Source organism: Hippoglossus stenolepis, chromosome 6, assembly GCF_022539355.2.
Source record: "Hippoglossus stenolepis isolate QCI-W04-F060 chromosome 6, HSTE1.2, whole genome shotgun sequence".
In the NCBI taxonomy this organism is placed as follows: domain Eukaryota; kingdom Metazoa; phylum Chordata; class Actinopteri; order Pleuronectiformes; family Pleuronectidae; genus Hippoglossus; species Hippoglossus stenolepis.
Genome location: NC_061488.1, coordinates 22,361,356 through 22,387,545, shown reverse-complemented (window position 1 = coordinate 22,387,545; position 26,190 = coordinate 22,361,356). Strand labels below are relative to the sequence as shown.

Genomic DNA, 26,190 nt, shown 5'->3' with positions numbered 1-26,190 from the left:
TCCAATAAACTGCACAGACTTTATGTATTCTTTTTGATGTTCCTAAAGGGTTTGCAATTTCAAAATCAACTAAGTTCAAACTGCCATGGCACTACAAACGTCACTGTAGAGACTACCCATTTATGTCCAGATAACCTCTATGGTTCACAACCATTTTAATTTAATACAAATGCTCAAGTATCTCATTGTCCATGTAAAAAACACACAAAATAATGTACAAATAATAATAATGATAATGGCCCACACTTTGGGAATGACTGATCTAAGCAATAGCCTAAATAATTAGGAATGTAATTTCACACTCGCTCAATCACAAGCTAACAATTCACACCTGTTGGTGGCAAGGCCTACATATATGGATTTTTCAGCTCACTGGATTTGTAGAGTAAGGAGATTCAGAGAGAGAAAGAAAGAGAGAGAAATACAAATAGCAAAAGAGAATTGAGAAAGTGATAGAGTTTGGGAGATTGTTGAGGTTAATTCAGGTGACAAAGTATTTAGAGTATTTAGAGCAGGGATAGTATAGAAACAATATTGTAGATATAGGATAGATTATTGTAGATATTAGATATAGGGTAGATTTGAGTAGCAATAGGCATAAATTAGCACAGGGTAATATTCAGATTAGTAACAGTTTAGTCAGGGACACATAGATAGATAGTTACAATGGACCGTAAAATGGTAAGGGAAATTAAAGACTTCCTGAGGCATAATGCCTATCCATTTGGTCTATCCTCAAAAGACCGATATATAATAAAGAGGAGATGTGAAAATTACATCTTTAAGGGTAAGTAGTAGGCCTTGTCTTTCCAAACAATATGGCACTGATGTCGAGTTACTAATATCATCATGGCCCTCAGATGGGCAGCTTCACTACGTATGTCGTAGAAGGAAGCAGGGCGAGTATCTCGCAGAAGTTGTTACCTCACCAGAGGAGGCAAACGATCTGTTTGTGGCCTTCCATGCGAATGAGCATGGAGGCCATTGTGGGATGGAGAAAACAGTGGATGCCATTTCCTTGCGGTACTACTGGCCTGGGATGGAAAAAGACATAAGGAAATGGGTGAGCTTGATCTAATTTTGTCAGTAATCTCTGTGAATGGTGGTGTAAATTAAACACACTTTCATATTCAATTTGGTTCTTTTCTCATTTACTGATTTCTCAAATTTGTTTAGGTATTGGAGTGTCCTCAATGCCAGGCCAGAAAGAATGTCCTCAAAATAAAGAAGGCTTACATCCCAATTGAGGTGACTGCACTGAAATGAGTCCCTATCCCAGAATAAGAACACATTTCCATAACATTCTCTTTCCTCAGGTAACTGAGCCACTTGAGCTTGTGGGGATGGATTTGGTTGGCAAGTTGACACCGACCAAAAACGGCCACCAGTACATTTGTGTGATGATAGACTATTTCACGAAATGGACCGAGGCCTATCCTTTGAGGACCAAATGTGCTGCTGAGGTCACAGAGTGCATCCTTGACTTTTTTTTACAAGTTTGGTGCTCCGAAAAGGCTTCTCACGGACCAAGGAAGAGAATTTGTTAATACGGTAAGAACTCCTCATGCCATCTGTATCTTAAATGGTATGGGCTCAATATGAATGTTTCCAAACTTACATACACAAAGTAAACATCGACCAGCTAACCAGATATATTGAGCCTACGCCGCGCGTCCCCCACAAATGGTTGACAGAATCACCATCCACAATCTCCGTCTCACCCTCATCCTCATCTCCAGCCCCGTCACCCTCATCTCCAGTCGCCTCAACCTCAGCTCCAGCCCCCTCATCTCCAGCCCTGTCACCCTCATCTCCAGTCGCCTCAACCTCAGCTCCCTCACCCTCATCTCCAGCCGCCTCACCCTCATCTCCAGCCCCCTCAGCTCCAGCTGCCTCACCTCATCTCCAGCCGCCTCACCCTCAGCTCCAGCCGCCTCACCCTCAGCTCCAGCCGCCTCACCGTCACCCCATCTCCAGCAGTGTGTGTCCCGTTGAAGGGCATGAAAGTCGATTCAGACACTTTGGAAACAGGTAATAGCTAATTATGACTAAAGTTATTTTGCTAATGTTTATTGCAAGTAATATGTCAACTTTTTTCTACATAGTGGTACAGAAAATTTGGGCTGGGGAAAAGCCAGAGGTCTTGTGGAGCAAAGTAGGGCCTTACAAACTGTTTACACACAACCTCCGGGAACACCTTTGTCCAGATGAACTTGTGGAAAGTGAGGTAAGCAAAGTTTTCAGCATTTGGAATTTGAATTAAGATGTGGGTTAAAATTTGATTCCATTACAGATCATAAACGCGTACCTCACAATTGCGCTGAGGCATTTCGCAGAGGCAGGGGCTTTCTCCTGGACTCCTTTCCAAATGACTGACATTTGGAAAGGAAAAAACAAAGGACTGAGGAAGGTAAGTGATAAATGTGAATACACTGCATATTAGGGAGGATCTTTTTAATCATGCTCCTTCACTTGTAGGCCTTTTTTGTCTTGGTCATATGATTATTTATTCTGCATAATAAATGCAGGTATATCCCCTGGATTACGACGTCATGGTTGGAGCTGTCTGCGAGCACCAACACTGGACACTAACTGTAAGGGGCTTTGGCTATAATCACAATATACAGCTCCTGTTAGAATAATTCCTTGTTGCCTTTTCTAATTTGTCCAGGTGATGTATCCTAAAAAGAGGCAGTCTGTGTGTGGAGCCTTTTGGGGCACATGAGGACGCATTAAAAAAATGCAGTGCAGTGACCAGGTAAGGGGGGCCATGGTGTGGAGGGGGTTCATCGATTTTTGAACGTGGTATTAATTATTACTATGCTGCACAGGGCTTTCATGAGGCAGCGGGGCCACAACTGCTCCCGCTGGTCCAGTGAAACAGTACCACACGCTCGTCAAGAGGATGCAACCTCATGCGGTGTTAGTGTGTAAAGTAAGTGAAGGTGCTTTGAATCAACCAGTTCAGAAATAAATGTTTGGACCGTTTATGCATCCTTGTGTTTTCCACTTGTTTCTTGTTCCAGTTAGCAGACATGATTTTAAATCAAGAGGACTTGGAGGACATTTTCAATAAGTCTTCAATTTTACATATGAGAATGCAGAGAGGCCAACGGCTGATCAAATAAACAGGTTTGTTCCTTATTCGTTTTTTATTAGTTATTGTAAAACAAGAGCTATTTATTAGGAAAAAAATAACATAACTGTTTTATGAACAGGTGATTTGTCCGACCTATGCCGAGTGTGTGGTTCGTATGACACAGATGTGCAATGGGTAAGGCAGATTTTAAGCGCTTTCAGTTGATGCATGTCTTACTTATGGTACTGCCATACAGATTATTTTCTCTACTTCCAGATTGCTTGCACACTGTGTGACGGATGGTTCCACTGCAGCTGTGTTGGGCAACCACCAGTGGATGCACCCTTTTATTGCCCATTGTGCACATAAACATGTTTAATATAGTATTTGTTTAACCGGCTCCTTGCTTTTAAGGTAGCTTGATTGATAAAATGTCAAACTTATAAAAGTAAAGATGAGTGTGCATATGTGTTGCATCTAGACACTAAATAAAAGACCTTACACCAAACCAGCAAACCATGACACTAGTATTTTTTTCCGACTACAAGCTCTTACGAGCCTCTCATTACTCGTGTTTGTATACTTGCTTCATACCAACCATGATATCAACGAAACGCGCACTAATAGTAAGCACGCAAACTATTTGTGGCTTTTGCTTTGTATGTGCAGCCTGTGTAATAGAAGTGTAGAATAGGTAAAGATGGAATGAAAAAGACAACAAAATTCCAGAGGGTATTACTATGTCACACACTCTTTAATGGGCATAATTAACCAAATGATCAGGGTAAATAAAAACGCTGCTTACATGTTTAATTACTAATTATGCTTCCTGACCAGTTCTTAATTAGCAGATGGATAAAATATTGGTTTAACTTTGGAATCCTCACACAGATGAAGACTTTTCTTTTCCAAGCCGTCTCCAGGTTGTTTAGTCTTATTCACACTGCTACAAATTAATTAACTTCTAAACTGGCAAAGGCAGCAGAGTTCATTGTGAGCAATTAAAAAAGGAGTTACACCAATCTTCAAGAAAAAAGTAACAATTTGGGGAATAATAAGACTGTAAAACTTTGATTACACATGCACCTCTTCTAATAAGTGTTTTCATTTCAAGAAGCTGATACGAAGCAAGAAGAAAAAGCATCTGTTTCCCAACCCATAAAAGAAACTTGTTATAAGAAAACTCCATGATAAGTAACTGTCCTGGACACACATTATTAGTTATGCTCAGAATAGCACAAAAGTGTGTTTTTTGTAGGGTTGTAGGGTGATTGTTGGTCCATCATGTGCTCAAGTCAAAAATCTCTAAATGTGCAGTATAACAGAACTTGCCATGGTTATGGCACTGATGTTATCCACTTTGTTTGCCGTGCTTAAGTAACGTCCTGCCTTTCAAACCCCTGCCCACTACCATTCAACAACATCCAGCATCATTTTGTACAAAACATTCATTCGCTCACTTTAAATTTCAATGCTTCAGGCTTTTACTATTGATATTTTGATTATTAAACCTCATCTTGACACAGCTTCAAGTTCTGCCAGTACCAACAAAAACTCTCTGCTGTGCTCCATCTTTCTGTTTGAATTTGCCATTGTGTGTAACCATGCATTATTTGAAACACTCACCAGATAAATAAAGAAAACTCTTTTGGCTATTCTTCGTCCTTTGCATAATTGCCTGTGTTGATGTGGTGACCTTCTCAAACAAGTATCACAGTGAGCAGTTATCTCTCATCTAAATCAGAGATTATATGGTTGTAAAAATGATATAGGCAGCAAATTTTTTTTTTATAAAATACTTATTTTAGTCTGCAGTTTTCATCATTCTGTGGCATTTTAACGAACTGATTACAGCAGTGTGCTTTAAGTATTGCAGTAAAAAACACATGCCCAGAATTAATGGGCGTATTCAGGAAGTCTATATAAATAGGATTGCATATATAAAAAACAAAGACATTTTAAGTAAGTATTTAAATACATAAAATGTGTGAAAGACAGTGAATTTTCAGGTCATTGTGTAAGTGTTGTCAGCAGCGGTGCCTTTAGTAGCTAAAAAGAAAAACATCTACGTATGGCTTTTTTCGCAATTTGAATGTTGTTAATTTGCTTATCAGACAAAAAATGCATTAAAAAAAGTTTTTGGGAAAAAAAACATGTAGGACTGATGAGGAAAATGTAATAAAATTTGCAATAAAAATGTATTTTGACAATATATTTGTTTGGAAAATAAAGCTGCAGCAGGAGAAACATTTAAAGTATTTTTTAGCAGCACATCAACCATCACAGGCAGCTCTGACACTTATTAAACACAAGTTTCCTGCCATCAAAACTGTCCTTACTCGTATGTGTAGAACCCTGGTTCCAAGTGTGTACGTTGTACAGGTGGGGACAAATAGATGGAAGATTCATTCACATAAAGCAGCGCAAAGCAAACTGCTGGTGGAAACTGGGTGCAAGACTTTGCAGTGACGCCTCAGACCAGTACAAAATCACTATCGTCAGAATCATCCTTACAATGTAATTGGAATGTTTAATTTAAGGCAAGCACGTGCACACACACACTCGTCCTACCTAATGTGTGGTCAGTTACAGGCTGTGGTTGATTGGCAACTGTGTGTCCCTCTTATTGGTTGTGGAAGAGATTATACTATATCAATTCTCATTGGTTCGTGAAGTTTGGTGACCTCACGTCCAGCATAGCTAGAGCCAAAGTTTTAGGAATGAGTGAGCAGACTTTTGAGGCCTGGCTGTAACTTTAAAAAAATCTTCAACCTGTACATTGTTTACATGGGATTGCATTATACAGATTTTTTTTCAGCTGACCCTCATTGGGACAAATAACAGGAACACTTGTAAGTATGATGCAATAAAGCTCAACAGCTCCACAAAACTCCAGCCTCCAAAATGACCATCAGATTAGATCCACTTCTCTCTGATAGAATTCGATTTTAACATTTTTAACAAACTGGACATTATAACTTTAATGATGGTAGGATTTACAGCATGGCTGTTTAGATTAGTCTGCATTAGTTTGACCTACCTGCAGCTAAAAGACCAAATGTATTGTCTGGCCTTTAAATTGGTATTTTCAGATTTCAACACTGCAAACTGCGACTACTTCCTGGCAAACATGGTCATGAAACAGCTTCATGAATAACTCACTTAAGTCTTACTCAGACCTAGTTTAGTTGTTGCTTATACAGGTTTCAGGGATGTGTTTGTCTCTAATGGTAGATACGTTTATGAGTTTTACCACATTCATGAGCATAATCACTCAGACTGCAGACAGACAGCATTTGTTTTAGCATCTCCATAACATAGTCCTTAAACCAGTGTGCTACATTTATGATTATATATTCTTATTTGTCACTGTGGCAATCGACCTTGCCACGGGGCAATCGAACTTGCCACGGGGCTCTCCCACACACAGCCAGAGACGGAAGTGTTCCTTTTCAACATTCTTTATCAATCAATAAACATAAATTCAAACTACAGACTTAAAGCAGACTGGCTTTACAGCTCAGTCCGGACGTCTCTCCGGTGTCTCAGTCTCTGAGTTCCTTTCTGAGGCAGCTCAGACGCTGCCTTTTAAGCCCGAGGACCAATCAGCTAACAGCTCTCACCTGCGCTGATTGACCCTCTGCGAGCAGGTGAGGGAGCTCTCCCAGCCCCCTCACCTCCACAGTCACCAGCCGACTGCAGGGAATACAGATGAAACTATCGCCTTTCCACATGTTTTTTGAAGAGGTGATTTTAAGTTTTTAATTGGCCTTTTTACTGCAAAAAAACAAACAAACTAGGATAGGTTTTAACTCAAGTAAACGTCACTTCACCTGGTTCACAGTGTCCACTGCAGCATCATCACTGTGTCTGTGCTAATATTGCCCCGTCCCAGGAGAGGACAGAGAATAAGGGCAAACAGGAGCTTCATATCAAAATATTGCCAATAGAAGGGAATTATAATTTAAACCATTACAAGCCTGTCATAAATTAAGCACTGTTTCCTGCTGCAGTTGTGGAAAATAAAAGGCCCTGCTCACTATTCTTGACTTCTTATGTAACTGAGTGGTGTTTGTGCAGCACTGGTTCACATCAAAAGTCCAAGTCTGAGTATCTCTCCATTGTTGCTCCTTCACTGTGACTTGTTTTCTCCCCTTCCCACCATCAGTCCATCCCCTTTCACCAAGACAGTCTTTATTTCCAGTCTAATCTAGTCTTGAAGTGTGTCTCATTAATAAAGTGAGGTAAAGATATTGGATTAAGAACAGATTAAAGATGATTAATGCTGCATAATGAGGACTAATCTGGTGCTCCTCTGTTCCACTCTGTTTTAATGTGTGTTTTGCTCTGCCCCTCCTTGCTTGCTGAGTCATCTGCCTCCTGGTACAGCTGCTGAAATATACATGAAATGTTGGCTTTACAGAAATTATGAAAATCTGTTAGAAAAGAGGCGCAGGAGCTGTTTAAATAAGGAGGCTTGTGTCTCTTAACCCAGTGAGGGTGAATAATTAGCACTTGTCAGACAATCCATTACACACACAAACACACAATCTAAAGCCTGAGATAGCCCTAGTGTTGAGAGTCCCTAAACTGCACATCACAAACCATTGCACACACACATATCAATGGCAAAACGTGATGCTGAAGTGCTTAAAATAACACACACACACACAGACACACACACACACACACACACACACAGGACTATGTCCTTGAACAGTGCAAGGAGAGGGGGAAGGTTACAGACAATCATCCCAGGGTCCTCTGAGGCCTCCCAGCATCCGGGACGCCACCTTTGGGAGTCCCACTCCTCCGGCATCGCTCCTTACTTCCCCCCTCTTTTTTTTTTTTTTCAAAGACCCCCTACGATGAACAGCCAAAAAGCTTCAGCCTTCTGTGAGCTGAGGGGGGGGGGCATGTGTTTGAGTGTATATTCACATGTAGAATTGCAGTAGATTTGAGGACATGTGGACGATGCATATTTCTGCTTTGTTGCATTAAGACATTTTATGGCACACAACTACGTCCTCAATAGAAAAATAAAAGCCTTTCTTCCAAACCTTTGGCAAGCCACCGTGGACAAAATACATCACTCGCCAATAATGGTATTTTTAAAGAATGGCGTAAAATGCCGCGTTCTGGTGGGATTCACATCGCTTTTATGCAGCGCTTTGTATTGTTATTCAGTGTCATTTAAGTACCCCACACTCAAAATTGTACTAGTTTGACAATATCATGGAAGAACAAGTGATTGAGTACTCTCGAGTTAAATGATAGGTGATGGTGGAGGTAGGTGTCACATATAAATAGAGAGAGAGAGAGAGAGAGAGAATGAATAACACAATGCCGGTTTCATACAATGATGATTAACATTAGTAATGATAATAATATTAAGGGTTTTGGGGGTTTGTAAATGAGGAGTTCATGTTAATCATGAGCAGATTATTCAATGTCATGGTGCCTTCGTCCCAGCAGCACACACCCTCACACCTACAGCCTTCTACTTCTCCTCACTGTTACCAGGGGCCTATACACTAACGTTCAGAGAGTTGCACAGAGCTGCAGAACCACTGTCCAGTGTCAGTTCGTTTACCCTACACAGGAAGCAAGACCATCTACATCACAAACTTTATAGCACAAATTGCCTACATTAGTTTAGCATTTGCAATGCAAAGATTACTGAGGTTGACATGATGCTCTGAGAAATGTTAGTCATGTTACGTCCAGTCCTGCTTACTAGTTAAGTTGGCCTGATATTTATCGTTTATTCTTCTGTTCTGTGTTGTGATTGGTTACTCATCTCTCCTCTCGTTTCAGACTCCTCACTCCCTGCCTTGTGTGTGTGCTCCACCTTGTTGATTGTCTGCTCCTCCCCGATTGTTTGCACCTGTTCCTCATCACCTAGTGTATTTAGTCTGTGTGTTCCTGTGTCGCGTTGCCAGTTCGTCTTTGTTTCCCCGTGTCTCAAGCGTCCCAGCGATTTCTATGATTATTAAGTTTCTAGTGATTCTGACCCCGGCCTGTGTAATCGGCTCCGCTTTTGCTTCTTCCCTGTCGGTACCTCTGCCTGTTCAACAATTGTCTACCCGTGTACCGAATCTGGACTGGATCTTCACTGAACCCTGCTACTGCCTGACACTCATTGGAATTGTGTGTTTGTTACTGGACTGCCACTCCGTGTACCGAAACCATTCAGTAAAAGTTATTCTTTATCATCTCTGTCTCCGAGTCGAGCATTTGAGTCCAACACATCTCAGTACATTACAAGTCATAATGCACTTACTGTTAGATCTCGCCTGACTACCCAAAATATGCTTACTTTATTTATTATCATTTCATTTAATGTTTCCCGTTTTATTTTGGTAACCTCCGTAGAAACTGCGGAGAAAATACGGAGAAACTGCGAAGTCCAGTGCATGTCTGAAAGCAGCTGTAACGTCATGGGGCCTGTCCTCTCTCATTATCCTGTGCTGACTTTATTTTCTATGCTGATTGTACGTCTCCTGCATCTCGTTGCACTCTGCCTGGACATTCTCACCTTTCTGCAATCCCTCCTGGATGAACAAGTGTTAGGATTATTCAGTAAACATATCAAAAGTGCAGCTCAGAGGAAAAATGTCCAAACTTACTGGTTACTGCTTATGAAGTAGAAAAGAAAAACTGTGGAAGTATTTTTCTATAATTACAGTTTCAACAGTTTAATCTCAGATCAGTGGAAGCTGAATCTAGAGCATCTTGACAGGGAAACTTGTCAGTAGCTAGCTCCAGCCAGTCCACTGTCAAAGACTCCAGGATTATCCACATTATGCATGCTTTAGCTTGACAAGCTCCAGCCTGTGTCAACAAAACAGGGCCAGATAACAATGAAAAAACAATAGATACAACCACTAACAGTCAACGTAGCTTGCACATTTCCAGCTTGCCCAAGAGCCTGCTGCATCAAGGATAAGATGAATGAAATATCAGACCCGTTATGGCACAGAATGCTGTTCAGAGAGGTAGGGAGAAATATGGCTTTCTCTACGGTATCATACTAACTAATGTCTTATTTTTTAGATTGAATTGGTCGCCTTGCTCACATGTGTGAGATATTTGGATAGACTCTTAATGTGGTCACACAAAATGTGTATGGATCTACTTTCTTTGACCCAAACTGAAACCTTTAAATAGACCAAAATATTTTGGTCATAGTAATCAAGTAGTCTGCTTACAGTGTTAATTTTCAGTCTTTTCATACATGTTTGGACCATAAAAAAGTTATTCCTTACATTTTTGATCGGCTCTGTCAGTAATTTACTGATCCTCTCTGTGTCTCTATCATTCACGCTGTGCACTGCCAACCAAATCGAACCAAACTGAGCATGCCCCACTATCTCCTCTGGCTCTCCATGCATTGCCTGAGTTTACAAATTCTGTTGTTTTTACCTAGTCTGAGTTTACATATGTCCAATGACACTATTTGTGTGTGTGAGTGCATATGTTGTCGTGTGTGTGTCTGTGTGAGAGACGAGCTGAATCTATGAAGATGATATATTCTGGGACTGTCATACAGAAGCTACACAATTCGGTTATGGTAATCAACAACTTGTAGTGATCAATTTGGCCTGGACAAACGTGATCACTGTAGGCAGGTTCCACTGTAATAATCTTTTTTAGACACAATCCACATTCTGGGAAATCTTTCTCCCCAATTTTGAAATTGATAAAGATATTAATTGTCATTGTTGCTGCTTTTATCATACAGTATGTTTTTAGGTTACGGATAACTTTGCTTTGAGAAATACTTGAATCTACATATCCCAACCACAGCCATACACCTGATGTTGACTCCTTTTTTATCACCAGCTCCTCATCTGTCATGCTGCTTGTTCACATTGAATTGTTTTTCAAATACATCAGGCATAATAGAGACACTAGGATTAAAAACTTTCGATATAATTTGTATTCAGTCACCAGAGCAGGCAGTCATTTTGTTGGTTTGTGAATGGGTATTTACGCCATCATGGTAGACCAAATGTAAATGTCATCAAATGTAAACATCTCTACATTCATGGACACCTTCAAGGTAGATCATTTTATAAAATCGTCACATCACAAAGGGCGGCCTTCTCCTTGTTAACTTTAATTAATTTCAGTTTATCCAACAAGTAGAGAAGAAGCACAAAATCAATCAGACATTTCAGTGTAGAAATGATCATGTCACGTCCAATCAATATTGCTGTGTTGAAAAAACAATAGGCTCCTCTCCAACCAGTGTTGTTGGACAGCTTGAGAGTGTGATGTGGTACCAAAAAAACCTTCTACCTTGTATCAAAAGTGGATCAGCAATTGTGGCAGAAATGAATATGTTGGTATTTCAGAGGAAAAGTTCTTTGAAAGACAGAAAAAAGCCTCACTTCAGTAATGAAACCCATTGACTATGCTCTGTTGAAGGCTGCTATTAGAAAAAATGTATCAGTGTTGTGGTCAGATTTTCTTTTCTTTAAAAAGAAGTGAAAGCCCAGGTTTAGTGCAATGATTTCAAATTATGGTTTTGATCAATGGAGAGCCACTTTCGCTTCTTTCAAGGGCTGTTCGCTATTTGCTGGAGGCAGAGCTCCCTCTCAACAACTTTGAAAAATGTACTTGTCTTTCTTCATCGTATAATTGAGCTTTTGCTGCACCGCAGCATTAATTTTCTCTTTTCATCCCTCTGCCGCCACCTTCTCTGCCCTACCATCCTCCAACTTGTCTTTTTCTCCCTCGTCCACCTCTGCTTCACACTCCCTGAGTCCCAGTTCCCTTCCAATCACAGACTCCCAGAGGATTTGAGGCCCTCTCCAGCCATCCTCCCCCCTTGAGAGACACACATAACACAGACAGACTCACACACAGACTCTCTCACACACACACACACACACACACACATCCATGTTCGTACTTAAACACACAGACACAAAGACCAATCTCTCTGCCTCATCTCTTCATCTCTTCATCCCCATCACCATTCCTTTCCCAGATGTGCCCCATCCCATGAGAGACTCCCCCCCTCTGCCCCAAAATAATAAAATAAAATCCCACCGCCTTACTCTTCAGCCCCTTTCTGAAGAGGGGGAAGAGGAACTGATGAATGTGGTGGGGCAGATGTGGATGAGAGGAGAGCAATTAAAATCATCTCTGCTCTCCTTTTCTTCCCAGATCCAGAGGGAAAACAGAGGGAGACAGAGATTGTGTCTGGCATGAAAAAAATCTGTCTTATCTCAAAGAAACCTATTTTGAAGGCTGAATAAAGACAAAAGATTCACTGGCTTTTATAGGACCAGTCACATGGAGAATCAAGGGCATTTAGCGCTACTAAGGACGAGACATGAAACACTGGCACAGACTAAACAGAGCATGAATTGAAAAATTCTGCTAAAGTTGAGGTGACAACTGTGGAAAGAAATGTTGAATCAATACTTGTCTTAACCTTACATCAAACCTTTACCATATGTTTCAGTAATATACTGCAGAAGTAAAAATATACGTATACAAATTTGATTAAATTAACATCGGATCCTAATCAGTGTCGCCATAGCATTCGCTCAATGCTAAGCTATGTCTGTTCTTCAACAGTGAATAACAAACAAAACTGTTTGTCATTTGTCCTTTCTATTCGAAACCCCATTAAGGTTTGTCCTAACAATCACTTAGTGTATCATTTTGACGTGAAAAATGCTACTATCCAAGACACTTGTGAGATAAACAAAGTACTTGTGCTGGAATCTACTTGGAAACCTGTTTCTTTTTTTAAATCAGCAGATTCATGTGTTTCTTTGAGAATGCTTATCTTGCCCCGTAACATCATCATCAAACTCTTGATCAGTCAAGACCAGGGCAATCACTGTGCCCAACAAACAGAGCCAACATATTCGGCTCAGATTACCAGTGTCCTAGAGGGATAAAATAACTCCAAATAAATGAATTTATCCAGCTGGCAGAGGCCAGTTTCTGAGGTACCTTCTGGTTTCTGTTTAAAAGTAACTTAAGGTTCTGGGTGTTGGTCTTGTCCACTTGCATTAAAACCCGACAATCAGTGCAGTCATGCCAGCAAGTTTTTCTTAGTGGCTAAGTGGACAGAACACTTTCACACTGCGACCAATTAGACTCCAAAGTCTTGTTAGATAAGCACAAATGTCAGAACCAATTTAAAATGCTGGTGAATTACAATTAAATGCAACTTTTTAAACTCTTACTAGACTTAAACTGTGTATGGCTTCAGCAGTGAAGTCATTCTCACTAAACAACTTTAGAGGTAAGGAATAAAACAACATAAGGTATCCAAGTGTTAGAGGAAATAGTTTCTAAAATGGATAGACAGTTTAAAAGAATTGAGCAAAACCCTGAAGAAGTATAGCTAAGCATTATTGCTGGGCACAACATTAAGATACACATCAATATAAATATGACCTTTGGAGGTTGTTTCGGTGGAACTTTTGACATGGAGAGACAGGAACTCATTGAAATAGCAAGTGCCCCACAGAGAAAAAGCACGGGAAATGTGTCATCTTCATGACTGCGTCTAAATCTTAAGCAAAACTTGCCATTCTCAGTGTGTACTTTGCAGCTCAGAGGTCATTGTTTCCCTAAGCAAAGGGGATTTCAAAAATGGTGCCTGAAGGTTAGTGGAAGGAGAGAGGAATGCTGTATTAGAAACGCAAACAACGGCCAACAATACCCACTGTCTCCAGAAAAAAAAAACAGCTGTTATCTTAAGGTCAATAATATGTCTCTCTACCACTCTTAGCTCAATATTTGTTGAGATATTTTACTAGAAACCTCAAATACCAACCTTGGGTTGGTGCTACAGGAAAAGTCAGGGAATGACTTAGGTCAGTGTATCTGTGGCCAATTGTACGCCCACCCATCAAATAGTGGATGACGCATTTGAATTTGGATGAAAGTGAACGACCGACAGAGAAGGGCCTGACATTCACATCCCTACAGCAGCATGGCAATAAAATGACACATTGAGGTTTCACAGTGCATTACACACTGTTACTGTATCTTGGCAAGCAGTGGACAAGTGCAGTGATTTCCTGAAGTCATGTGATAACTGTGAGGTTGCCAGGGACTGGATACTCAAGCAACATGGAGAGTGAACCCAGAGAACCTGTTTCAGTTTCTCAGTAAAACTGATGAAATAAACCATCTATGAGAGATGACTGAGTTACATCTGCTCTTGGAGCAGCAGCTACTCTAAGTATGACATCAGGATTTTGGCTTTATATAATCTGTTAGTTTCTTTTAGCCCATGTTGATCCAGCAATGTTTACCCATTTTCCTCTTTTTACCAGGAAGACTTTTATTTAACAGCAGTAAAGCTGGAGGTCCCATTGTTCTGGAGGTGTAAAGGACAACCTGCCCTACACTATGTTGCACACCATGCTCGTTCTCCCCTTTGTCTCCCCTTCTCACTCTCTCTACCCAAAAAAACCCCAACACCCTCCCAGTGGGGGAGTGGTGCCATGTGGTGATGAATAGTCAGATCTGAGGCAGGAGGACGCACGATGTAGGTCGAGCTCCAGGGGTTGTCGTCTACTAGTGTGTGTGTGTGTGTGTGTGTGTAAAGGCACTTTAGGGGGGCTTTTGGGTACATGCTGTTCTCCAGTGAGAGGTAGGGGAGGGGGGTGTATATATCTGCAACACTATGATATATGGGGTGTCTGTTCCCCCTTACACACCTGTTCCCGTTGCCTATTCTGTCTCTGCCTAACACATGTACACACACACACCAACCCTGCACCCAGGAACAAGGAGTGGGTAATCAGCTCATTTGTTATGGTGCAGGTAGATGAGCGAATGAACACGTATGCATGATGATGAACCGCACTGCACCAGCACCACAACCTTGTTCCGCAGGACCACAAAGTCGCATATGGAGAGCAGCTAATAACGTGAACTTCAAAGACTTTGGGGGTCAGAGGAAACTGGGATGCAGTGGTGAGGCCTGTGTATGAAGGAGGCCATGCAGGCTCCCTGTTTGTTTGTTTGTTTTTAATCCAGTCTTTATAATGGTTGGTTGCTTATGCTTGACGTCAGATTCCCAATTCTGGCTTGTGGTGACCATTTATATTACATGGTCCTAATTTGGCACAAAGATAACACTGGTGTTTGCAGATACACCAACACGAGGCACCACAATCAGAAATAGGGCAGACAACATTGGAACATCCCTACAGACAATGTAATGTTGATATTGTTTCTAGATTAAAACTGTGACATTTCTGATGAGTCATTCCTTTTCCTCTGCTTTGTGAGCAGCTTTTGTAGTTTTACACAACCACAGCTTGTTAAGCTAAGATTAAATTATTAAGCAGGATCTCAAACATCCAAAACATGTAGCCTGTTTATCTTTTATTTTCACAAAACTTAAAATATGGCAAACTCTTGAGCACAAAGCTTCTGTCTGAAACAAACCACCCCACCCTCCGGTACCTGTAGACAGTGAATCACAGCAGCAGAGGAGGGAGGACAGGGACAAGGAGGAAGGACTGATCCTGACTCATGTCTGTATTCTTCATTCTCTCAAGAATATTATTTATTTAACTGACATTTTAGTTCAGCTTCCAGTACGATAAAAACTTCATGAAGTAACTTTGCTGCAAACTGTACTTTTGCAGCTCTTGAATCAAAATTTGAAACAAATATAAATCACTTTTATTCCTGCACTGAATTTTTTTTTTTTTTAGAATGATACTTTAAAAGATGTAGCAGTGTATCAAGATGCATCAACAATCAGGGGCACCGGACACAGCTCCTCCAACGTCACAGCTCTATTTGTTTGGATTTATTTTCTTTTTTCAAAAAAAATTACAGCTCCAGTTGCTATTAGTTTCTAGTTTACAATAAACAAGCTCATGTGGCGGCAACATTTTTTTTTGCAAAATGAGGAGCACAGGTTTGTTAGCAAAATGCTAGGAAAAATACAACATTTTCTAAAAATAAGTGGTTTGTTTGAAAACTGAAGGTACTTGCTGGTCCTAGGGGGATGCTAGCTTAGCAAGCCTGCAACATGCACACATTACACAACAGCACGTTGTCCTGTTGAGTGGAGCTGACAGAGGAAATGTTCCCGCAGAGCGAAGCGTCACTCTGCAGAACGACACTCCCACACAAAACCGAGCAGGATCTTCCATAGACCTGGATGCTCCTGCAGGACACCAGGTAGTTCTGTAATGTGGAAGCTTTTACTGTGAAGCAACTTGTCATTGTTCCTTCTCTTGTTTCACTCAGACCAACAAAACTATCTCCTACAAGTTCACTGTTCACTCCTCGTTTTCTCTTTAGACCAATACATTTTTCAGGACTTTGTCTTACTTTTTAACCCCCTCACCCTAACTCCTCTCCCTCCATCTCCTCTCTCTTCTTCCCGTCTCTCTCTTCGCAGTGCACCACTGTATAGAAACAGCAGGGAGCCCCCCATGCCTTTTCATCTTCTCTCTCATCTGCGTCTCTTGTGTAACGACCTCAATCTGTCTGTCTCTGTTAGCCATCATCTGCGACAATAATTCTGTAATACACTCAAGTGGGAAAACCTTGAAGTGGCGTTGCTCCCTCTGCTCTCTCAGTCAGTTCACTCAAGTTATTTATTTATTTTTTGGACGGGCGGTTATCAGAAAAAAAATACTGCAGGATTCCAAATAAGCAAAGGGACCAAATCACACAATGTGTGTGTGTATATGTGTGTAAGGTCCAGGTATTACTCATGTTGTGGGGACCTCACTCTGTTACACAGTCACATTATGGGGACAAAAAGCAAACAATTTAAATCATTAAATTTGAATGATTGAATACATATTTTCTAGTTAGGTTAAGGTATAGGTTTGATTAGGTTTAGATTAATTTAGGTCAAGTTTAGGTTTGGATTAAAGTTAAGGTTAGGGTTAAGCAAGTAACCCAGGTTAAGAGTAAGTCTTCAGGAGATCAATACAAGTCAATATAATGTCCCCTGAAGTCATGGAGACACAACTGTGTGTGTGTGTGTGTGTGTGTGTGTGTGTGTGCATACTGCATCTGCACTTGCAACTGTGTGTGTGTGTGTTCGCCCTGGTATCTGAGCCTCTGTCGGCCTCGCAGGAGAACAAAACAAAACAGAGCAGAGCGGATCTGCGCTATCATCCCCGAGCAGGCCGCCGCTCTCCGTCTCTGTGCTCCGTTACCTGTTGGTCCTCATATAATTACAGCAGCCACCCTCATCCATCACAGTATTGTTGCGGTGTTCGCCGGGCCCCTTCTTGTCTGTGGCTCAGCAGCATTACATAAAGAAACAATAACAGAGTCTAAACAAGCACCATCCACCAGAAGAGGGGGTTGTGGGGTGGAGAGAGAGCGAGAGAGAAGGACAAAGTGCAGGTGAAAGCGCGCGCACACACACAGAGAAAAAAAGTATGATAGTACAGCGCAGGGTTTTTTGTCTGCATCCCAGCGAGCAGGAGTATGAAATATTAGAACCACCGACTCTTTCTCTGCAATATATGGAGCAGGGCAAGGTTTGATCACCACAAAGAATTCACTTTTACATTAGTTTTACCTGTGAAGGGCAGATAGTGCAGCTGGAAGAGAGGCTGGGAGCTAAAGATATTCTTTACCTCCTGCAGAGAGCTTAAGGAAGATCTGTGTAACATGATGAATCAGAGGTTTATTTATTTACAGTGATACTTTCTGCACATCTGCATGGTGTGAGGTTAAGGTGCTGCAATATCAACTACAATTAAATAGCGTGGTAACATATGAGCAATTATGGAGCATAGGTTGAATCTGGACCGAGCAGTGAGTGGTCATACTACAACGCCAGCAAGACCCAGCAGTGATGTTACCCAAAAAGTGTTTCCCATAATAATTCCAACTCCAGACTGGAGGGAAAAAATCCTAGGCTGGATGTATTAGTAGAGAAATAACGTTTCCTTTTTTTCCTGCAGAATGCAGCAATGACTGAAACTTCATATTTCCATCAGTACCAGATACTTCAACTAAAACAGTCTGTCTCAATGTGTTTTTATCTCATAGCTATCACAGTTAAACAGAGCCAGCAGCCAACCTGGAGTCAGGATAGTCCCACAAAGACATATTTTAACTGTGCTTTCTCAGGATTTGGGGTCTGAATTCACCTTGAACTTTTTCACCCTCTCCTTTTTTATCCACTATTATCAGGTTAGACATAGTCATTGGTTCCTTTAACACTCACATTGATGACACTTCTTGCAGCTTTGCAGCTGATTTCATTGATTTCACATAATCTTTTAATTTTGTCCCACACACTTGAGAGGCCATACCTTGGACCTTGTTTTTACACTTGGTTTAAATAATGACTCTATTCTTTCTGAAGAGATGCATGTCACTGATCATAAATGTGTTCTGATGAACCTGTCTTTTAATTTAGATTATATTCCCAGTAAACGTGAACATTGCTCTCGTTTCTTAAATGGTCTCTCAGCTGAAAAAGTCTGGTCCACTCCTTTAACTAAAAGTCCTCTCCAACAACGACTGCAACAACTTTCTCTCTTTCTTTGTGGATAAGATTAGAGATGTCAGGGCCAGTATCATCCCCTCTGATGTTCCTTTCTCTGCTCATCCAACTCGGCCGTCAATTTTGAATTGTTTTTCTCTAATCTCCCTGCAAGATCTCACTGAATTAGTGGGCAGTTTAAACATCTCCTCGTCAAGCCCACAAGATATTTTATCATATCCTTTTATTAAGGGCGTACTGGGGTCTGTTGGTCCATGCCTGGTCTCCATTATAAATAGCTCCTTACAATCCGGTTGCATCCCAGATTATTTTAAACATGCACTTGTTCAGCCTCTTATTAAAAAACAATCTTGATCCTTCCCTTCCCCTAAACTAAGGCTGATGCCTTTTAATCGCTATTTATTTGAGTGAAATTATCAAATTATTGATCACATATAAAAAAATATATTTCTGACAAGGAAAACATTATAATTTCTTATGTACACAAGTTGTATTTTTAAAAAAATGCAAAACCTAAAGTCCAGGCTAAAAATGTTTAGCCTGGACTTTCTTAAACTGTGGACAAATGACTAAGTAAACAAGTGTTTTATCTTTATTTTTTAGAAAACTATTTAGAAACAGGAATGAACATTGTGTAATAGGAATAAGCATTGGTAACAAGAATGTACATCCTTCTCTCTCTCTCTCTCTCTCTGTGTGTGTGTGTGTGTGTGTGTGTGTGTGTGTTGTGTGTGTGTGTGTGTGTGTGTGTGTGTGTGTGTGGTGGACACAAAATAACTCAAAAACGTGGACGTATATACAGATTATTAACTTGTGGATGGAAGTGATCAGAGAAAATGGTGAGAAGGGAGAGCATTGAATGGGAAATGTATTGTACAGTAGATGGTGGTAATGCACCTTGACGTAGGTTGCCACCCAACAATAAACTGAACAAAGAAGAAGAGAGCATTGAAACAGGAAGTGATGTCCGGTGTATTAATTGTTTTTTCAAACAAACAAGCAGCCAGTCATCAAATAACTACTTAAAACTCAACCTGTCAGAAACATGAACACTTGAACATACATCAGTTTGATAAGAACGTCCTAAAATTACAGAAACCATCTTTGAGAAAAAAGTATTTTCCATGTACCCGTTTGCTACATGGACGATGCATGTGAAAATTTGACATGGAATTACCAATTTTCTACAAAAATGGGAAAACACTGAAATCTGCATCAATTTTGTTCATGTATAACAAGCTTTAAAAGGTTTATTTTTAATGTAACTGGGGAACATTAAGAGTAAAGTCACCTCCAACTGTTTTATTTCACACTGATGCACAAAGACAAGGTAAGATCGAAGATATGGACGTAGACATGTCATATAAACAGGAGATGTGGGGACACTGATTTAAACATGTGCACATTGTGGCTACTGTACATTAATTAAAAAAGCACAAGAAATGTTTGTGCCCTGGGAACTACCCCAATTTAGCCTAGACATTAATAATATCTACTTTTACTCCTTGTCAACACACATGCTGTAATTAAATGAGGCCGACGTACTGTGACTGAAGAGAGAATGGCCATAACAATGTGGAAGAAAAATGGGACAGACGAGTGGGAGGTGGAAAAGAAACAAAGAGGAAAGGGATGTGTGAATAAAATCCTTTCTTTTCACTTGTCAATCAAATGCTTTGTTGTAATAATCAAATTTCTAAGTATCCTAATTCAACTTTAATATAATCAGGTTTTTTTTAATTGTCTTCTTCAGTCAATACTTCTTAAAAGTGTCTATATGCATGTTTTCTCGGAAGGGTTTCATTGCCGGGACCGCATGGTGGTGATGGTCACTTAACAAAAGCTTCAGCCATAATTGCATTTGCAACACAATAGCATATTGCACTGGTCAATTTTTGCAAACCCGCCATCGCCTGCATTCCCAAAGCTCTGCACCAGACCCCACCAGTTACCCACTATTGTCTCCAAGTCCAAACCCGTCCGGACCTGTTAACATATGACTCATTACGTCACTCGTGATTAAACACACACGCTCAATACGGATTATACACTCGCATTACATGGGTTATGGCCTCCTTGTCCTCCTGTTTTGGTGGGTGTATTGTGTTCTTGGAATCTGTGAATTGATAGTGCACCTTTGCTCCTGCAGCTCTCAGTGTGCTTCTTCAGGGATCACGTGCCAAGCTTGTGGCTATCAAAATGTCAGTGTGGCACTTTTTACAAGCAGCAAAGCCATTGAGAAGATATTCACTTCTGGCTATTTTTGTCTTTATGTGATCCATTTGAATGTTCTAGAAAGTTTGCTGCCAGTACTGACACTTTGAGCAGAAGCGAAGTGAAAGTGGTGTCATATGCTTTCACAATAAAATAAATCCTTGTGGCTGACTAGGTTTCATCAAAGCTTATTTAGATGTTAAAAATACTGCACATTCATTCCAATGTCGGATTTCTGGAGAAATAAAAACCAAAGCAACCAAGTGGATTCTTCAAATTTTGCTAACTACCACATAACACAAGCAGTTTCGAAAATAGGGAGTATATTCTTTCGTTAAAAATTTCTCACAATTCAATGCAACTTTAATAAAGCAATCTGACTTTGACTTGTTCCATTTTTGAATCATGTGTATTGAACGATCTTACATTACTTATTTCCAGAGATAATTAATCTTTCTGTTCAGCCACTTAATATATATAAAAAAGGAGTCTACCATCACACACCACAACATGCTATCTCTATCCATGCCCATTCACTCATTTATATATTCTTTGAACCTGTACAACATGTGCTACTTCTGCAATCTGGTGAGTAGTTGATCAACAGCTCATTTGATATGGAGAGTTAAAGCTAAATTACTGTGGTCAGAGTCAGCCAACGGCTAGCACTTTATTTTTAAAGGCAATCATTTATTCCCTGGAAAAAAGACATGTACGTATGCCTGGGCTAATCTTCCGTATATCCTGAATATCAAATGTAATAACAGAAGTGTCTGAGCTGGTATACATCCTGAGACAGAAATGGGAGTGTTGACAGTTTGATTGCACAAGTTTCTACTTTACAATAGCCGCACACCATCAATTCAGTCTGCCTGGAATGAAAGCTGCTCTGAAGGGGTGAATACAGATGGGCCTTGACTCGATGTGATTATGAAATTGCCACACAGGGCAGGAAACATTTTATACTCATAAACGATAAATGAGCATCTTTGTAATTGTTCAAAGCCTCACGTCTGGGTGCGAAGATAGGTACTTGGCCATGTCCTAGATGTCTTCTCAACACATCTAATTTCTCCCTTTTATGTGCTACAGGGGTAATAAAAATGATGTCATTCTGAAACAAGGTATTTGCTTAATTTACAATTTGACCTATGCAAGTTACATATTACCTGGGGCTGTGTAACAGCCACGGTTGAGACCATAATTTAATCAACCACATTAGGGCATTTTCAGATGATCTCTTTGATGTTCAGAGGTGGCTGGTAATCTACACCACACTCATCTATTTGCACCCTAATATCTATGCGTTCTAAAAATTATATACAGTACTTTGTGATGTTCATGATACTGTCCTTTGTCTCCAGGTTCCCTTTAGTCAAATAATGTTTCTGCGAGCTAACACATTCATCTTCCAGTTTGTTATATCGGTCTGTACATTTTTCACTGAAATATCTTGTGGTAATTGGCCGTTTACAGACTTGCAACTGCAATGTATCAGAGCAGTCGATATTTTGTTGAAAGCGGGTGTATTGAAGGTGGAGTTACTCATTCTGGGTAAATACACCCCTCCTTCAGAAGTTCCAATTGCATCGCCAGGGTGAACAACTTGTCTCAAAAAGTTGGAAGGAGCCACCACCCTTTCATTATTTTATCGTCTGTGTGTAAGCTGCAGTCTGTGGTGCTACAGCACTTGGCATTTGGAGCACATCTGTAGAAGTAGCATTTCCAGTAGTTTAATATTCTTTACACTACTTATAATAGTTTTTTGGGGTCAATCATTAACTGTGATAGATGTTGCTTTTCATTTTCGGCTGATTGTCGGTATCTGTGCATACACATCAAATTTTTGTCCCACCATATTGCTGGTCATGCCAACAATCCGGCTTTTGTTAATCAATTTCAAAAACATGTACGTGATGAACTATTTTTATTTGTGTAATTGAAGCAGGTTCTTGATGGTTTGACCACTGAGTTCCAACTCATGGATAACTGAAGGGTCAGTGCTATTTGGATTGTCAAATTGCCTGTGAAGACTCAAGGCCTCTCTTTTCATTTCATTTCTTCTTGGTCAGGAACAGGCGGTACAGGTCAACCTGCTGCTGCCCATGGTTTTCATTTGAGATCTGACAAGGGCTATGGACACTTTTCACACACCACATATGGTAAAAGCCACAGCTTATAGGATATCAAGATATTTAAGATTATATAATTATATTAAAAGGGAAGGCCCTTTCCTGTTTAAGATAAAACCACTCCAGTGTTCAAACGAAGGTCCCCAGAGAAATGGTTACAAATAACAAATATTTTCATAATAAATTAATCTGTTAATTGTTATCTAATATATTGTCAAGCCAAAGACTAGTAACAATTTTTCACATTTGAAAAGCTGGAATAATACAGTCCTATTTTTTGCAGAGAGAAAATATCTTAAATACTAAATCAATTGACGTGCTCGCTGTTTTTTTGTCAATGAGCTAATTAAAAGTTATATTCATGTCTGCATTTCTGGTGTTACCATGTTATGGCCCTTCTAGCATGTGACACATTCAGTCAGAATGTCTGCAGTCAAAAAGGTGGACTTCGTGTTTCTGAACAATAAGAGATTACATTTATCTGTAAAACATGGATTAAAGAGAAGTAGCTTCTCGTTCCAGGGATCTGAGACTTTTAGTCAGATTTAATAAACCAACAGTCCCGCAAACTTCTGTGGGGAAAACGGCCAACAACTCTGCTGAAGATCCTCGGAGGAACAGGTTTGACCACGAAGTTGTGGACATGACTATATTGTCAAGTATGTCCCGGTTATTGTTACATTCACATCCCCTGATGAAACCACTCCCATCCAAGTACTACTTTTCTCTCATTTACTTCTCCTCTGTGCAGTGTGAACCCATAGAGAGACTAATTAGTGAGAGGAGCTGTTGAGTATCGCGGATGACACACTGGTCTGAAAAAGTGTGTTTTTGATCATGGCTTTTGTAGTAGCACTTAATAACCTACTTTCAGCTCTCAGACAAAAATGCCGCCTACATCCTGACAGGCACAGGAGCACTGGGCATACAGTTCATTCACACTGCAAGTCTACTGAGCCACATTCACAATAGCAGCGAGCTTTGTTCCATAATAGATACAAAGTCTTTCATATTTCCCCTCCACATGCACTATACATTACAGCAGAGGATTGCTAATGAGGGAATAGTTACAGGATTATTCCAAGGTTGCAGTTTCACATTGGTTGTCTCTGCCTCACTTGTAGTGATCTACACGGCAGGGGGCCTCGCTGCAACCACGCTGCTGTACAGTCTGTGCAGCGTGGAGGGGCTGACGGAGACGCGTGCTCAAACAAGAGCAGAAAAATAAAGCCAAAAAGGGGAACGGAGGGAGATCACGATAGCAGGCAGATGCCGGCGCTCAATAACACAGGCTTAATTATAGCAGATGGACAAAATATCTCTGGAATTTCACAAATCATGTAAGAAGTGCTTACTCTCTCATTCATTTTTAAGTGATACGGGTAAATATCCTTTTGCATTTGAAACAGGTCCCTTCGTATCGATTCCCTGTCATGCTGCAGCCAGTGGCTAATGCCGTGCCATCATTTATAGACAAGGTGCTCAGCTTATCATGCCCCGAGGCCACTATTACATTCAAGATTAGACTATGAATGATTTAAATGAACCAAGGTTGGGCTATTGATTGAAATCAGGAAACTCAAAACACTCGGCGTTCGCTTCAGCCGCACTTATAGATCTCGCTTTGTTTTGCCCCATAGGCTACACCCTCAATAAACACTTGAGCAGAGGAGCACAAACCCCACTCCAGATGAAACATGTCTTTCAAGGCAAAGAAAAAAAAATCTGAGCGTAAAGAGCATGATAAAATGGCAGCAGTGCTCATTAAACAGCTGCAAAAAACACCTCGTCGGTGCTGAAATTGCTATCGGGAGCAGCAGTTGATAAAAGATTATTATAATTAAGTCAGTGCAAACCAGCCACGCCAACGACAAATCATTTAAAGAAGACAAAGTGGGATGAGTTGACATTACGCAGCATCGAAAATGCCCGAAAAGGCAAGACAGACAACACGAGATTTGATAGAACAGTCTTACAAATTGCCAATCAAGGGGAGCAATTTAGTAGGGAGTCATTCGAGTGAGAATTGGTAAATGTGTTGACGTGTCGGCTAACAGGTGCGGGATCGACATAATGTAAACGCTCTGAATGACAAACGTGTCGTTCGCCCTAAAAGACTATATTCAATTTCTCTGCATGACTGATTCTGGTGTGGATGAGGATGTGAGCCCATTTTAATCCTGTCTGCAACTAAACTAAACTAAGTTTGGACTACTACAATATTTTTTACTCTTTTCTCTCCAACAGGTCAGCCAGTTCAGGGCTAAGAGGGAAAGCAAGGGAGACGTCTGGAGGAGAGGAGAGAGTCAGGGCAGGCGAGAAATCATCGGCTCACACACACAAACTCACAAAGCCACCCAGAACACCCAGTGGCCACGCACAGGGGAGTATCGAGCTGTGTGTAACAAGTTCAGCTGCTCAGTGGAGGTCCAGCTCAGAGGGTCAGGTTGGAGGAGCACCAGGAAGGGAGGGAGGAGTTATGAATAGAGGTTGGAGAAAAGTCTCATTAACAACCCTACAAATAATTCATTTCACTAGAGGAATAGAAACACTCTGGCTCAGACTGCAATTAACACTTATTAGTCTACGCTGGTTCTTTGTTGGTGTATCATTGAGTCCATGAAATGTCAGATATGTATTCCCTTGTCCGTCAACAGTCAAAAACCTATAGAAATTCCGTTCACTTTCACAGAGTACGGAGATAAGTAGAGCGGCATCCAAGTTATTTTTAATATGACTAACAACCAGATTTTCAATGAATAAATATTGTCTATAAAACGGTAAAAAGCTGGTAAAAAAGTTTTAAAGGCAAAAATAATTATAGTCAACAAAATTATTTTGCTTTATATTACTAAAGCTGGGGAAGGGCAACATTTGTCATTTGCTTAGTAAATAATAAAAGAAAACCATAAAATATAAATGTTTAGAAGCTGAGACATGAGATATGGTTTTGCAAATTTCCATAAAGGAACAAAAACTAATTATCTGAACACTTTAAGTTTAAATTCTCTGTTGAATTATTATTATTTTTAAATCAATCAGCACAAAGAGACACAATTTCTATAGCAAATAGCAAATGTACAAAGCATACCCGCATGTTTTTTCAATCTATGGCACCATTCATCATATTACTCCAATTCCCCACAATTTGGTGTAGTGAATACTCCACTAACAGCTGTTCAACTACAACTAACGCACTACAACCTGTAACAAAAACCAAGTGTCTTTAATTTCATTTAAATGTTTTTTGTGTGATTTAAATGGTGAAAATAAATACG

The 26,190-nt window shown here is 40.3% G+C and overlaps 1 protein-coding gene and 1 long non-coding RNA gene across 2 annotated transcripts; both read left to right on the top strand.

Annotated features, from left to right (window-relative positions):
- Positions 1 to 666: 666 nt before the first annotated feature.
- On the top strand, positions 667 to 2,402 carry LOC124851952. Its single transcript, XM_047340181.1, has 5 exons — positions 667 to 673; positions 861 to 1,063; positions 1,177 to 1,248; positions 1,740 to 2,031; positions 2,106 to 2,402. The coding sequence occupies exons 1-5, from the start codon at positions 667 to 669 to the stop codon at positions 2,261 to 2,263; spliced, it is 732 nt and encodes a 243-aa protein (XP_047196137.1). The 3' UTR covers positions 2,264 to 2,402.
- A 185-nt stretch (positions 2,403 to 2,587) lies between these two features.
- Positions 2,588 to 3,176, top strand: LOC118111403. Its single transcript, XR_007032806.1, has 3 exons — positions 2,588 to 2,758; positions 2,832 to 2,935; positions 3,027 to 3,176. It is a non-coding gene; the product is annotated as an uncharacterized LOC118111403 (long non-coding RNA).
- Positions 3,177 to 26,190: the final 23,014 nt, after the last annotated feature.